Source organism: Ambystoma mexicanum, chromosome 3p (genome assembly GCF_040938575.1).
Source record: "Ambystoma mexicanum isolate Mex_15411 chromosome 3p, UKY_AmexF1_1, whole genome shotgun sequence".
Lineage (NCBI taxonomy): Eukaryota > Metazoa > Chordata > Amphibia > Caudata > Ambystomatidae > Ambystoma > Ambystoma mexicanum.
The window spans coordinates 913,812,070-913,828,307 of NC_090925.1; the positions used below are offsets into that span (position 1 = coordinate 913,812,070).

Genomic DNA, 16,238 nt, shown 5'->3' on the forward strand with positions numbered 1-16,238 from the left:
GTTAATGTGTATTATGGGCTATGGGGTCCTTTACTCCATAGGGTCTCATGTGTTTTTACTATGTGTGTTACACAGCACCCTCCGTGCAGTAACACAATGGTGTCATAGTGACACCCCACCATAGACTCCATACCCTGGGACTGACTACTGTCTCCCAGGGCATGTAAAGTCACCATTGGCTTTACTAGTCCCAAATTATGAACAGAAACCAGTACAAACCATCATATTGTGGACATACTGGTCGGGGCAATTCAATTGCCCCGGGGTCTGTTAGTCGAGGGGGCACGTCTCCGTCCCCCCTGATCGAGTTTTGGCTGGTGGCAGTGGATACTACTTTTTATATTCGACCGCGAATATATCCCTGTGGGATTTTCCCATTGTTCGAGGCTACCAACTTTATTTACTTCTCATAGCCTCGAACATACCGCCGGTTTATTTATTTAATATTAATTCGCCGGTTAGTATTTTTTGCCAGGACTCGATTCTAAAATGGCGTTTGTGTTCTCTTCTGTGACTCCAACCCAAGTCGAGCCCTTTGTTCCACTTTTTGGCGGGCTTCTACACAGAAGCCTCCAAAAGTGGTGCCACTCTGTCTGGGTACCGCAGGGGGTGTGGGAGGGATTTAGGCACCCTGGACTGAGTTACCTTGGTAACTCAAGTCGCACTCTTGTGTGATTGGCCCAAGTGGTGAGCCGGCCGGCTCACCACTTAGCATGTTTGATTGACAGCCAGGCTGAGTGAATTGGAGTGTGCTGCATAAAAGCAGGGCTTTGGGGACTGGAACTTCAGAAGTCGCCACAGGACCTGAGAATCCGACGCGGGATAAGCTGAGCCGACCTACCACGACGACACCACTGGTGGAGCCCTGCAGAACCGACTCACCACTTCCCGACGACAGAGAAGATCTCCCGGCTGGTGACGCTTCTTCCCCTGACTGGTGGGCACAACCAGTTTACCTTCTTTTCTTTGCATCCCAGGACATCTTCTGGTCGAATTGCCCGTGCCAAGCACCCCGGCAACCGGATAGGCACTTACCACTGGACCGCGAATCAAAGGACCGCTCCTTTTGCCTGAGAACTCCGCGGCTGGTTTCTTCCCTGGCAGTGCAACGGACTCCTGTCTTCCTCCCCGACGAGATCATCTCTTCCCCCGGACGAAGCACCGACTTGCATCCGCTGCCAGGAACAACTGCCCCCGCTGGAGTATTCTCACCACTTTAAGGTACCGTGTCCGCCAGGCCTCCCTTTCTAAAGATTGCTACAAGGTAATAATAATCCATTAACCTTCTGGACTGGGCGGGCCGCCTTGACCATCTAACTGGTCCCTTTCTTTGGTCCAACTCTTTTTGAACCTTTTCAAGACTTTTGTGCACTGCAACCGTGTGACTTTGGACACATTTCGTTCTGATCCTCTTAAAGTGGATCCGGCCTACTGAACTCGAACTTCACAGTTTTACTTTGCCTTCCTCTCTTGTTGTGTTCTTGTAAAAGTGTTGGGATCTGTTTCAATTTATACTCTGCTTTTCTCTCCCTTTTAAAACGAATTATTAGAGTGCCATCTGCGTTAAGCGCTCACCGCTGTCTGAAAATAAGTGGGGCTTTACTAAAGAATTGTCTAATATCCTTTTAAGGGAGTGTATATCTTTTAATGACCGTGTTTTTGAACTGCTTAACATTAGTGCCTGTGTGTTTTACTAGATGTGGTTTTAAATAAATAATTATATCTCTTTTACCCCAAGCTCTGGTCAGTGTTTACTTGTTCTACTGTGTTCTTCTGACCTATTGTGAATACTCTGTATACTGCCTAACTCTTCTTGAGGGAAGTCTGACTGCTCAGCCACAGCTACCAAGTGAATCTGTGTGGTACAGACTGCTACTAAGTGGGTTTACTGCCAAACACCTGTAGTCTTAAATCTTTTGCAGTGGTCCCAGAGGGAACTGCACAGGTTTCTGCCTAACACTGGGGTATTGGGAAATCGCTGCCAGGTGTATCTTGATTGAAGCATGAGATAATCCAGTTTTGGCTAGCGACAGAAGGTACGGCAATACTTGAGGGGCCGTAATCCGCAGAGGGTTAATCTTCTGTGCACGGCACCAGATAGAGAACCTCTTCCACTTTTGTCCGTAGCACTTGAGAGTTGAGAACACCCTGGCCTTCGCAAGAACCTCTCTGCAGTCGGCCGGGATATCGTATCCTCCAAAATCTAATGATGCAGAAGCCATGCCTGCGAGTTCAGCGACTCTGGGTCGTGATGAAGAATTGCACCTTCTTCTCTGGAGAGAAGATCAGCGTCCGTCGACAGCTTGACTGGTGGGGATGCTGACAAGTCCAGAAGGTCCGGTCACCAGATCTGTCTCGGCCACGCCGGTGCGACAAGGATCATTCTGCACCGGGACCTCTTGAGCTGGTTGATGAGTCGGAGCAGCAACAGCAACGGAGGAAACGCATAAAGGAACAGGCCATCCCAAGGGAACGAGAAAGCATCGCCCATGCTCTTCGGTTGGGGAAACCTGCTGGCAAACCTCTGGCACTTGGAGTTTGTCGCCGTCGCGAACAGGTCGACCTGGGTTTTGCCCCATCGCTGTAGAGTCGGTCCACTTGATCCTGGCGTAGTTCCCACTCGTGGCACGAGCGCATCTCTCTGCTGAGTGAGTCGGCGATGGTGTTTTTTATCCCTGCCAGATGAAACGGCACCAGAAACATCCCTTGAGCAACGGCCCAATGCCACAGGTCCTGGGCTTCCTTGGATAGGGCCTGGGATCTGGTTCTGCCCTGCTTCCGGATGTAGAACCTCGTGGTGGTGTTGTCGGTGAAGATCCTCACCACCTTGCCCTTGAGGGACGGTAGAGAAAGAACCTGAGAGCCCAGAACACTGGCCGGAGCTCCAGGATGTGGATGTGGAGCGGCTTCTCCTCCGGGAGCCAAAGGCCTCTCGCGTGAAGATCTCCGGTGTGGGCTCCCCACCCTTCCAGGGAGGCATCCATCATCACTGTCGCCTGGTGGGCCAGGGTCTGAAAGTCTGTCCCCGCCGCTAGATGAGCGCGGGTGCCCCACCACCGGATCACTCGTCGGAAGGTCTCGTTGAGAAGGATCCTGTCCTCGAACCTGCCCGTTGCTTGAATCCAGCGGGCGTCGAGGAACTCCTGTAGAGGGTGTATCCGAAGCCTAAATACAAGAGGCCATCATCCTGAGGAGGGACTTGATGGACCTCACTCTGGCCACGTCCGTGGCCAGCAGACGCTGCACCTTGCCTAGGATGGCCTTTGTCCGACTTCAATCCGAACGGGGGGGCCTTGAACTGGTAGTGTCGCCCTTGGACCACGAACCTGAAGAACTTCCGGTGTCCTTTTAGAATGGGAATGTGAAAGTATGCATCCTCCAAATCCAACGACGACAGGAAATCGCCCTCCTCCAACTGTCCCAGCAAGTGCTGGAGGGTGACCATCCGGAACTTCTGTGCTTTGATGTACTTGTTCAGTCGTTGCAGGTCTAGGATGGGTCTCCACCCTCCCGTCTTCTTTTTCACGAGGAAGTACCTTGAGTATATTCCAGAGCCCCGGAGCCTCTTTGGAACATGCTCGATGGCACCTTTTTTGAGCATCTCCCTTAGCTCCAACAGCAGTTGAGGGATGTGGTTCTCTTTCCTGGCCACGGGAGGAATGCAGGGGCACTTTTTTAGAAATTCGAGGGCGTGCCCCTGGGCCAGGGCATCCAGCACCCAGCGGTCGGTGGAGATGGACTCCCGCATGCTGACGAACTTCGCCAGCTGGCCTCCCACCGGGGTGCTTCGGTGGGGGCCCGACGCCACGGTCGGTTCAATCTTGCTTGGAGGACGCCTTGCCGCCTTGGCCTCCCTGGCGACGACGGTGGGATCCACCCTACTTGCCTCATCCTCTATAGGCTTCCTGGGACGAGGAGCGGGCCGCTTGGTGGTACGTAGAGGAGCCACTGCTGAATCCCTTGAGGCACCCTGCTTGCCTCCGGAGCTCCGAAAGGACGGCCTTCGTTGCTGGAGAACTCCTAGGGCCTTAGCTGTCTCCATGTCCGCCTTGATGGCTTGGAGGGACTCATCCACTGTTTTCCCAAACAGGTTGTTCCCATCGAACGGCATGTCCAAAACCTTGGCTTGTACGTCCTGGCGGAAATCCGTCGCCTTGAGCCACCCTCGTCGTCTGAGGCAAACGCTGTTGCCTAGCTGGCGGAAACCGGTGTCAGCAATGTCCGTTGCCACCGTTATGGCGTGGTCCGACGCCACCTCACCTTCCTGCAAGATCTCCAGGGCCTCAGCCCTCTTGTCGTCCGGTAGGAAGTCCAACAGGGGGGTGATCTTGTACCATAACTCCCTGTCGTAGCGGGCCACGATCGTGAGGGCGTTGGCCGCCTTAATCGTTGTTGCCGCCGACGAGATAACTCGTCGTCCCATTGCATCCAGCTTCTTTCCTTTGCCGTCCAGCGGGGAAGTTGACGTTGAGGCCGATACTCCCCCCCCCGCTTTCTTCTTGGCTGCCGCTGAGACGACCGAGTCAGAGGTCGGTTGCGCCCTAAGGCACAAAGGTGCCACGTCAGGACCCGGTACTGCTTCTCGTACCGATCCCTCTTGGCAGGCGTCGTAGACAGGTTCTTGAGAAGGGTGAGACCCTCGTCCCAGATGTCATCCAGTAGAGGCTTGGCGAGGTCTGTCTTCCTCTTGGCCTCGCGCCATTGGTAAAGGAAACCTTCCTTCCTTCTTCTCTTCGGGGCAGAGCTGAAAAAGCTCAGATGCCCTGGCGATCATAGCATGGAAAGACCCAATCTCGTCGGGCGGGGAGGCCCGGGCTGGAGGCGATGGGAGCTCCATCCCGTCGTCATCCGTACCCGTCGTCGCTGTGTCCATTCCCGTGTCATCCCCAGGTACGGGGGACGTGGGCAAAGGCTGAGCAGGCCGCGAGGGCTGAAAAGGCAGGCTGGATGGGTCCGTCTTCTTTTGTTTGGGGGACTACCCGACGGGCCTGGCTGTGGCTCCTCTGTCGGGCCTGGTTCCGGCTCCTCCGTCGGTGGTAGGGGCAATCTCGTCCTTATCTCCGAACATAAGGATTGTATTGCCAACAAAATGGGCGCCGAGTTGTCCTGCGGCTCCAGAAGCGACGGGTGCGACCGTTGACTAGGAAACACGCCACCGTCGCTCTCGTCGTGCCCTTCGTCCGGATCCCTCCCGTGGGACCGGGCCTCTTCGACGCCCTCATCGAGGCCCTCCAAGACTTCAACCAGTTCCTCCTCGGAGGCTGTGTCAGTGTCCACAATGGCCACCGGCTCCCCCCCTCTTTTTCAGCCAGGGTTTTCACGGGGGTCTTCTCGATGGGCCTGAAAGAGGCTTCCCTCTGCGGTGGCAGGGAAACTCTGGGACCCGAGGTCGCCTCCACTGGTGTAGCCTCCTCAGGCTGCACCAGGGCCACCGCGACTTCCTCGATAGAGGCCCTGGCTGGGTGAATCAAGGCCTTCACCACCTTTTGCGGGCCTGTGGCCTTCACCTTGGGGGGAGGGTCACTGCCTCAGTCCCCCTCGGCTGGATCCTTCGAGATCGACCGGGGCCTCTCCAGAAGCTTCGCCGGGTTCTCGGCCTTCCACTTCCCTGAGCTAGAGCATTGGCTCGTGGTTGATGGCGTTGGAGAGGATGCGCCCTGCCTGGCAGCCGAGGAGCCCAACCGTTCGGCGCTCCCGGTGCAGCGGACTCGCTGTGCTTTGCCTTCTGTTGGGCCCCCATCGCCGGGGTGCCCTCACAGGACTTAGAAGACCGCTCGGACTACTACTTCTTCTCACCTGACGGGCTCTTTCCTTCCAGCCAGTTGGAGAGACGAAGGTGTCAGTCCCTGATGGTCCGTTCCGACATGTTCCCGCAAAACGCACAGTCCTTCTCCATGTGCGTTTTGTCCTCATGAAGGCAGTAGAGACATTTCGAGTGCTCGTCATCCTTGAACACATTCTGCAGCTGGCATCCAGGGCAAACCCAGAACAGCTTTCCGGGCGTCGAGCTTCCTTTCTCCTGGGCCATGTCCGGGTAGGCCGCATAAACTTCTTGACTCCTCCAAGAAGCATAACTCGATGAAAACTTCACCCTTGAGGGGCGCAGAAAATCCGAAACGGGACTCCGTTGATCGGATGTAGACCCGGTTGAGCTTGAGGCTCTATTTGACCGAAAAATGAGAAAATCTCTTTGAAAAAGCACGAAAACGCAGCAAAAAGCTCAAGAGCTAAACACGAGGACTCCCAACACTTGAGCATGCGGTAAAAATCGGAGGATGGCTGCCAGAGGCGGGGCTTAGGGAGAGGGCAGTCATTGGCTGGGGCAGTATGTCCCAGAGACCAGTGATTGGTTACTACTAAGAAAGACAGATCAGAAACGAAACTGATACTGATTTTTTCTTTACCGAGGATTCCCGGCCTGACGACGGGGAATATTCATGAGCATGTGAATCCATGCCAGACCCCATGCTGGAGAAGAGTGCTACGGCAAAGCAAGCAACAAATGAAAACTGCTATGTCTGCTCACTCATTCCTCATGCATCAGGGACACCAAAAATGTTGATACCGCAGGAAGTGCCCTTGTCGGAGGCACAGTGTTTAATTCGTTTGGTTCTGTGTAGGATAAAAAGGAGCTTCCAGGCACACACTGTCAGCTTAGAAAGAATGGAGAGTGAAAGAACATGCACGAGTCGGCGTCAAGGAGTGATATGCCTCCAAGAGCCGTTCCTTGTCATAAAGGGGATGAGGTATGCTGAGAACAAATGGCACGATGAAACTATTGAGTGCAGAGCAGAAGCACTCCGGGGGCTGGCCGAAGACGCATTCCAATGGATAAAAGGAGTGTGCACGCCTGTCTGGTCACAGCATGTTGCTAAGCTAACATGGATTACAGCGCAGGAGAAGCCCATAAAAACGCAAAAAGAAATACTGCACAAACTATGCTTCCATGGAGAAGGGAAGGTGAACATGGGGGAAGCAAGAAAATGCAACAAGACAGTAATAATACCAGACATGAAAAAAGGCACCGCAGCCCCCATGGACATGTTCTGGGTTTGCGGCAAGCAAGCATACCTGCATCTACCCACATCTTGGAAGGGTACTTGCGCCTTAGCCACTCTCCATACAGCACTGATGGTAATACCAGAAAGCCATATCCAAGGGGCAGTAGGAGATTCGGCTGGCAGGTCAGCAGCAGGAGATTTTAGCCATTAGTTGAATATGCACCGATAGCGGTTTAAATCATATTACAACTTTAGTCCTTTCTGGAACACCCTCTTGTTATAGGTTAGTTCTGTGCTCCATTGAGTTCCCAAGTGTTGGAGTTCCTCTTTTGTTTATAGCGACTAAAGCGTTCGACAAGCTGAACCGGACATTCCTCTGCCTGACCACGGAGGCTTTCGATTTTGGGCCCCAATTCAGGAAGAGGATAGAGGCAAAGGACTTTGCCCTGAACACACTATTACAGGTTAAGCGGGAACAATCCCCCTGACATGCGGTACTCGCCAAGAATGCCCCCATTACCCTTCCTGTTTGCTCTTTTCATGGAACCCTTGGCACAGCATATACGGGGGAACCACTCAATCCAGGGAGTGGAGATTGCGGGCTCAGCCCACAAGGTTTCTCGGTACGCAGATGATGTCCTTCTTACTATTACTGAGATTCACCCCTCTCTCCGAGCAGCGCTACAGGAACTCTGGGCCTTTGGAGAGGTTTCCGGGTTTGAGATAAGCTATGGGAAATCGGTGGCCCTAGAGGTGGGCCTCACTCCACGGGACATTTTCTCGCTTCGAACACAATGCCCGATTCACTGGGACCAATATATTTGGGCGTCCGGCTCACAGCTGCCCCAACAGAGCTCAATGCGGCCAATTTTCCCCCTCCTAGTAAAACGCTTGAAAGGGACCTAGAAAGGTGGACGAGCCAAGAAATCTCCCTGATGGGCCGCATTACGGTCAAAATGAACCTGCTCCCTCGCCTGTTATATTGCTGCTCATCCCTCCGAGTTACGATCCCAAGGACAGTAATAGAACAGCTTCAGCATAGAGTCTTCAAGTTTATATGGCGGGGCAAGAAACCCAGAATCCCGAAGAAAGTGATGTTGGGGGGCTTCTGGCTGGTGGGTTTTGGGGTCCCTGGACTTACGGTGGTACGCGGAGGCAGCGCAGCTAACGCACTTGCTCACTTAGACTGCTGAGGTCCCAGATAGATGGAAATACAACAGACCCGGGCCCGGGCTCCCTCCATCTCTGATTCTTACCATTAGTCTCCCACACGGTGCGGAAACAAGGGCCACGCCTACTCTCCTCAACATTGGCTACTCTAAAATTATGGGACAAGGCACTAAAAAGGAAGGCCAACAGGGGTTTGGGTCCACTCTGCCCAGTCCTTCGGCAATCCAGCATTTTTCCCCCGGGAATGAATGTGGGGGCTTTCGGGATCTGGAGGAGGGGGGCCTAATTACCCTAGCTCAGTTGTTAGTGGGGGGACAAACCCGCTCATTTGAGGAGTGTATGAAAGAATTTCACCTAGGGGAATCAGATAGGTTCCCGTATATATTCAACTAGGCCACTGGATTACACACCCAGAGGTGAGGCAGAAAGCCACCTGTACTTTGAGTCCTCTGGAACCGACTATCTGGGAGGGTATAGGCAAAGGTGGGATATCAAGATTATATAAATTACTAAGGAATGACCTGCTAACCCCCCATAGACCGGACTATATGGCTCGCTTGGAAGCAGACCTAGGCCTGCAGTTGGACATTTGGGCCAGGGGCATTCCGCATCCAGATGTGTAACAAACAGGGAATGTGCCCTAAAGCTGTTCTTTCGATGGTACTATCCACAATCGCAGATACATCAATTTCAGCCTGCAGCGCCCCCCCTCCCTGTGGGGAGCTTGGCACATACTTCCACATGTGGTGAGACTGTCCCCGGGTCTGCCGGTTTTGGGAAACTATTGTGGAAAATGTAGCGACGATTACAGACACTAAGCTCCCTGTCTGTCCAAAGATCCTACTTCTCGGTGTCCCACTCGAAGATACATACCCGAAGACCGGGACACGTGCCAAATTGATAACACAATTGTTACTGGCGGCCCGCAACACCATTGCGCAACGATGGAAATCAGAGGAAGGCCCGGACTCGGTCCTATGGTTGATTAAGGTCTGCGACATGCTGGTGGCTGAAAAAGTGACTGTGGCAAAAGAGGGTAAATTCCACCAGTTACAATTGATCTGGGAACCACTGTTGGAATTTGACCTTAATTACCCAGATCTAACCCACAACCTGACAAGGCTGTACCTGTATCCGGGTTGGTACAGACCGCAAAATTTAAGAAAAACCTGAAGGTAGTATCAGCAGTGGTTGGAAACAAACTTCAAAGGGCGGGGGAGAGTGAAGCCTGAGGGAGCACAAGCACTGGTAACCATAGCGCTAGACAGTCAGGCTGTCATTCCCAAATCGCAACAGAAGTGCCAATAAAGTTGACCACTTTCCATTGCTTCCTGGTCTTTTATAGCCAACAACAAGGGCTGAATGGCATTTACTCGCAGCTCTAATCCCGTGTAGCATCCACAGCAACCTGGCCTCTACTGCAGGGTTCAAAACTGAGGGGAGCTGGAAACTCTTTTGCTCCTGGTTGTAGACAAGGAGAGCCTGTTAGCTTGACACCAACAGCTACCAGGAGCTACCTTTGTCTCCTCAGGTCGACTGATGCCAAGCAAACACACCTATGCAAATTTAACTGTGTGCACTTGGGACAATCTATAAATAAACATTATGACACATCTATAAAAATATTTAAAGAATAGGGGGTTCATAAATAATGGACACAATATGTTTTTACCTTATGTGGAGGCTAGATTTGCGGAACGCTATGCAATAGCTCCTTGTTCCCCAGTGGTAGCTCCTGGTCATTGGCTAATGCTAGATACCCATAAACTGCTTTTAGCTCCTCCTTATCCAATCCTAATTTTGATCCCTGTACAGCAATGCAAATCCCTTTGATTTGGTCAAAGTTATTACATTCTCGACTAACCACTTGATGAGCTACCTTATGCAAAGCATATGCATCTAATTTATCTGCTAAACGTTGTCCCACTCTGCCCCTTCAATGAAAAAAAGAAACATTTCCAAGAAATGCTCAACAAAATGGTGGGGTTGGTGGCGGGAAAGGGAGGTGTGACCACCCGTTTATCAATACCTGGTCTTGTATCGTTTGTAATCTTTTTCGGTTAGAAAAGGTCAAGTGATTACTACAGATTACTTCATTTATTTTATTGGAGGGGGACAACAGGAAAGCACAAACATTTTAAAATAAAAAGGTTTATCACAAACAAGTTCTTTACATGCATAACATTACACTAAGCATTATTGAAGTTGCTTTCGCGGCATAGGACATGTGGGAACTGTTTGAATTGCTATCTGCAGATTCCAAAAGCTCAGGGTACTTATTGCAACTTCAAAAATGACTGCATTCGGAAAGCCTGGGCAAACCACTTTAACTTGAGCTTTATTGCTTCGGTCTTAGAAATGGTTAGTGCTTAGGAAAGGTTTAAAGTTCTAGAAAAAGACAACTTTAAAGAGCATCCCTTAAAAGAGTGGGTCTCAGGCTTAAATGAAGCATGGAAAGATGAGGCATTTATAGGAAAACAAAGGTGGCAGAAAGCAAACCCGCAAAATCGAATCATGACAGGGGAGAGGGAGGCAAAGCACCTAGTGGCTGGAAAGCAAGCATTTCGTACATTTCATTAGCGTGCACACAGAACAGCCCCACCCTTGACATACTTGTCTACAGCACTTCCCATTTGAGTCTCGTCCTCAGAGTCCGTGACCTCGTACAGTGGCGACTGCTCAGAGTTCTGGTGGGATTGAATCAGTGGGAGGAGGCCAAATCCATCGCTGTCCACATCTGATGACGAGAAAGGTTATTTAGCTAAAAATACTTTCTCAGCGTGGGTACCTTACATTGTACAGATCTTCTGTCAAGGCACAACCATGGAAAAAAACGCACAAGCCCTCCCCTTATTATATCAGGGACAGGATACAGTAGTACCGATTGCAACAGTGTATTGCTTGTGAATGAAATAAAGCAGATGTGAATATCTACCAGGATTTGAAAGGCTGTAGAAGTATTTTTGTTTTGCTTGTACAGTCACTATAGGCATATATATATATGATACATTACTTACCGTAATCGTATTTCTGATGTTTGTATCTGCTTAGATTCACATGCTGTGCATAGGCCGACATCTAGTGGAAGCTGCAGATTATTACAGTTTGTTTTTCGAAACTCAAAAATGGGCGTCGACATAGGGCGTGCCAGTAATACTATCCCTAGTGTGACGTCCACTGTACCCATGATCCCTCACGCGTTTAGGACCCTCAGATTGTATTTTTTTCTAATAATGAGGTAGCATGAGGAGTAGCGTGAGTACAGAGTATCCAAGCAGATAAGATAGATAAGACTACAAGCATCCATGTGCCTTCTCTCAGAGGGGAGGAAGGGCGGGCGCATGTGAATCTAAGCAGATACAAGCATCAGAAATACGACTATGGTGAGTAATGTATACGTTCTGAGGCTTGTGGAATCTGCTTAGATCACATGCTGTGCATAGATTAGCGAGCAGTGTTAGAAGAAGGAGGTTGGATGAGAGAAGGGTCATGAGCAAATAAATGTCTTAGAACCGCTTGTCCCACTTGAGTATCTGTCTTGGAATGAGTGTCAATGCAGTAGTGCTGAGTAAAGGTGTGAATAGAGCTCCATGTAGTTGCTTTGCAAATGGTGTCAAGGGGTACATTTGCAATGAAAGCCAGAGTGGCCCCAGTGCCTCTTGTAGAGTGGGCCCTTGGCATAAAAGGCAGAGTTTTCTCTGACAGGGAGTAGCACAGCTGGATACATTTGACTATCCATTTGGAGATGGCACCCTTAGAGACGCGATCTCTTCTCTGCCTGTAGCTACGGAGACGAACAGTTGATCTGCCTTCCTTAGCGGTCTGGTCTTGTCTACGTAGTAGAGGCCCGCTCTTCGCACATCTAGTGTGTGCAGTTTCACCTCAGCAGAGCTCTTGGGTTCTTGGAAGAAGGCCGGTAGCTCAATGGACTTTTTAACATGGAATTTTGAAATGAACTTAGGTGAGAACCTAGGGTGAGTTCGTAGAACCAGTTTATCCTTATGAACAGTAAAGAAAGGATCCTGCACTGACAGAGCCTGAATTTCACTGACCCTTCTTATGTATGTAATGGCTACTAAGAAGGCAGTTTTATAGGTCAGGTGTTTGAGACTAGCTTTATGCATGGGTTCAAAGGTTAGTTTAGCAAGCACCACATTAAGGTCCCATCCTGGTGGTGGGTTCGAAAATTGGAGGGTGGGGTCTCTTTACCCCTTCCATAAAGGCTTTAACCACTGGTACTTTCCACCACGACACCTTGTTATGGGAGGTGGTATAGGCTGACAGCGGCGCCAGGTGTACCTTGAGTGAATTAAATACCAACCCTGCATCCAGCAGGTGAAGCATGTAGGTGACAATATTGGAAGGAGTGCAATCAACCGGGTTGATTTCTTCATTCTGGCACCAAATAACGAATCTCTTCCATTTATCAAAGTAACAGCGTCTTGTGTTTGGTTTGCTTGATTCTTTTAGGATATCCATACATATCTGTGGTAGATTGAGATGGCCAAACACTATGACTTCAGGAGCCATGCTGCCAAGTTCATCGAGCTGAGTTGAGGATGCACTGTTTGTCCTTCGTGCTGGGATAGTAGGTTGTGCCAGCACGGGAGTCTGATGGGTTCGCACACTGCCAGTTTGCGCAGGTGCGGGAACCATGGTTGTCTCGCCCACATGGAAGCAATTAGGATGAGCGTCATCGATTCCCTGTGCATCTTGTTGACCACCTTCCTCATCAGAGGGGTTGGTGGAAAAGCGTAGGCAAACATCCCCGACCAGTTCATCCATAGAGCGTTCCCCATGGAGTCTGGCTGGGGGAACCTGGATGCAAATCCTGGGCATTGTCTGTTTTCGCTTGTGGCGAATAGGTCTATAGTGGGGAAACCCCACTGTGAGAAGAGGTCTCCCAGAACTTCTTCGTGTAGACACCATTCGTGCTCTTCCGGGAGGGGTGTCTCTGCTCAAAGCGTCTGCTAGTGAATTGAGATCCCCTGGAATATGTTGAGATGACAGGTAAATGTTCCGTCTGAGTGCCCATTTCCAAATTTTCTGGGCAAGCTTGGACAGACTTGGCGAACGAGTCCCTCCCTGTTTGTTTATGTAAAACATTGCTGTCGTGCTGTCTGTTAGGATCTGCACTGACAGGTTCGACAGGTGGGGTTCAAACGCCCGAAGCGAAAATGAAGACTGCCAGAAGCTCTAGCAGATTGATGTGATTCTTGGCGAGACCAGAGACCCTGAGCTGTGTGGTGAAGGAGGTGTGCTCCCCACCCTGACAGGGACGCGTCCGTAGTGACTACCGCCTGTATCTCTGGATCGTAAAATGGTTTCCCCTTTGTCAGGTTCTCTCTTGTCCACCAGTGAAGACTTTGTACTAGTGTGGGCGAAACGACCACTAGATCGTCCCGCTGACCACTTGCCTGAGACCACTTTTTCGCCAACCATTCCTGCATGGGTCGCATGCGCAGGCGCGCGGGGGGAACCGGGTAAATACATGACGCCATCATGCCTAGCAAACACATCGCTTTGCGCACCCTTTTCTGGCGACCGGACTGATAGTGAGGAATTTGCAGTAGTATGTTCCGAATTCTTTCCTCTGATGGAAAGGCCAACCCCTCTTGGGTGTTTAAGATAGCTCCTAGGAACTGTTTGGAGGTGCTTGGCACCAGGCTTGATTTTGTCTCGTCGACTGAGAAACCCAATTCGAAGAGGAGGTCGATCGTTCTTTGGATGTTGGATCTGCAAATTACTGGGGTCTCCGCCGTGATGAGCCAGTCGTCCAGTTAAGGGTACACTGGGATTGCCTCCCTGCATAGGTGTGCCGCCACCACGCCAGTACTTTGGTGGATACCCTTGGAGCCGAGGCTATACCGAAGGGCAGCACCTTGAACTGGTAGTGCCGACTGTCCACCTTGAAGCGCAAGAATCTTCTGTGCACTGGGAACATGGAAATATGAAAATAGGCATCTTTCATGTCCAATGTTGCCATGTAATCTCCCTTTTTTAGGAGGGGGATTACCTCTTGCAGCGTAGTCATGCGCAATTTTTGGGGCTTGACATACTTGTTTGCAGGGCTTAAGTCTAATACTGGGTGCATTGTCAAATCGAGTTCTATCGCGTCCTTTGCGAGAAGATTGACGATTTCCTCGAGGAGGATCTTTTGGTGGTCCAAAGAGTGTATATTTTGTCGTGGAGGGTGGTTGCGCGGGCGCCCCAGCAGTTCGATGCAGTATCCCGCGGACACTGTGGACAACACCCATCTGTCCGAGGTGATCCCTTCCCACGCTTGGGTGAAGTTGGAAATGCGCCCCCCAACTGGGGATGCATGGGAAGGGACCCTGAGCGGAGCGTCACTGTTTGCTGGGAGGTGTACCGCCTCCGCCTGTGCTGCCTCTCTCTCTACCGCGGCCCCTTTCGTTACCTCTACCGTAACTTTGGGTACCTTGTTGGTTGTTACCCCACAATGTACCCTGCCCCTGTGAGTAATTGGAACCCCTCTGGGAATTTTGTCCGCGTGAACGACGAAAATTATTATTATTCCCTCTCTGGTTCGTGGGTTTGTTAGTCAATTGTCCCAGGGACCTTTAGGGTATCGTATTCATCCTTGGCAGTTTTGAGTGCCTCCTCTACTGCTTTGACAAACAAGAAATTCGGTTCCACCGGCATGTCGATAAGAGTAGCCTGGGTCTCGGGTTTAAACCCCGACTGTCTGAGCCAAGCGTGTTTCTTTATGACAGTGCTCTCTGCGATGAGCCGGCCTGCATTATCTGCGGCGTCAAAGGTCGCCTTTAGAATGCACCCGGACACCGATCTACCCTCCGACGCAATTTGGGCTAACTGACCCTTTAGTGGTTCAGGTGCGGAGGCGATGAGGAGCTACCTGCTCCCACTGGTGGCAATTATAGCTTGCCAGCAGAGTGTGGTATTGGCGATTCTTGCCTGGTAAGCGGAAGTGGAGGCCACTTTTCTTCCTAACCCATAAATCCTCTTGCTCTCCTTGTCTGTGGGAGCTTCAGATGATGATAGAGGTGTCCCCGCTCTTTTCCTGGTGGTAGTGACTACCAACGAGTCAGGCTTAAGATGGCCCCTTATATAAAGTGGGTCTGACTGGGTGGCCCTGAACAATTTTTCAATTCTGGGGTTCACAGCCCTAGTGAGATTAGGGGTGAGGAGGGAAGGGTCAATTCTGCGTTGGATGGACTTCAGAATTGGTATGGCTTGGGCAATGGGTTTCTTATCCCCCATGATCTCTTCTGCAAAGTCCCTCTTCCTGAGCCCCTTGAGTTTCTATGTGAAAGTGCTCTGCAGCTCTAGCTAAGACCTCATTCAGTGGAGGCTGATTATCCACAGGTGAGTCAGTGACCGGTGGTTCTTTGTTAACAGGTGAGTCTAGATTATAGACCTCTGCCTCGTCTTCCACGTCCTCATCCTGGTCCTCGACGTCTCCGTAATAATCGACCCCCGCTTGGGCGTCCAGCATTTGTATGTCTGGGTCTTCAGCATACTGGTGGTAAGGTTGAATAGAGAATGGGTCAGAAATGAGGCCCTGAGCTGGAGTTTCATTACGAGGTCTCTTACTAGGAGGCTGAGGGTCTTTGGATCCTGAAGGAGTAGAGTTGTCAGGGGTACTCTGATAGCTCAGAAAATAATCAGGATTTTTTTCATAGAAATTAGCTAAAGAAGACATTCTTCTCATCACCCTGTCGATGTCGTCAGAGTTCCATTCCCTGGAACTGGGGATGACAACCTCCTGCTGAGGTTCCTCTCCTATTCCCATATCCTGTAGAGTGGGAGGGATAACTTTAGGCTTAGTGACAGGGGCCTTAGATTTATCCTTATTTGAGGACCTATGTTTGTCTTTCTGGACCTGGGGTGCAGATGTCGTCTCTGAAGACTTTTTCTGCTGTTTGAACCCTTTACCATGGTTAGAGGAGTGTTTCCCTGATGGTTTGACTCTTTCTGAATCTTTCGACGTCTGGCGCCAAAATTCGGGGGTGTGTTGGCTAGGTGCCGTGTTTTTAGAGTTTGTGTGTCGAGACTCGGATGCAGACGTGGAAAGTGCTGCCGGAG

The 16,238-nt window shown here is 50.9% G+C and overlaps 1 protein-coding gene across 2 annotated transcripts in view; it reads right to left on the reverse strand.

The window, feature by feature from the left end:
- The window catches only part of LOC138581103 (NFATC2-interacting protein-like), a 267,438-nt gene that overhangs the window by 146,806 nt on the left and 104,394 nt on the right, over window positions 1-16,238 (reverse strand). For both annotated transcript variants that reach the window (XM_069652180.1, XM_069652178.1), the window contains exon 4: window positions 10,785-10,908. In XM_069652180.1, coding sequence (XP_069508281.1) covers window positions 10,785-10,908 — 124 coding nt within the window. The remainder of the gene's footprint in view (window positions 1-10,784; window positions 10,909-16,238) is intronic.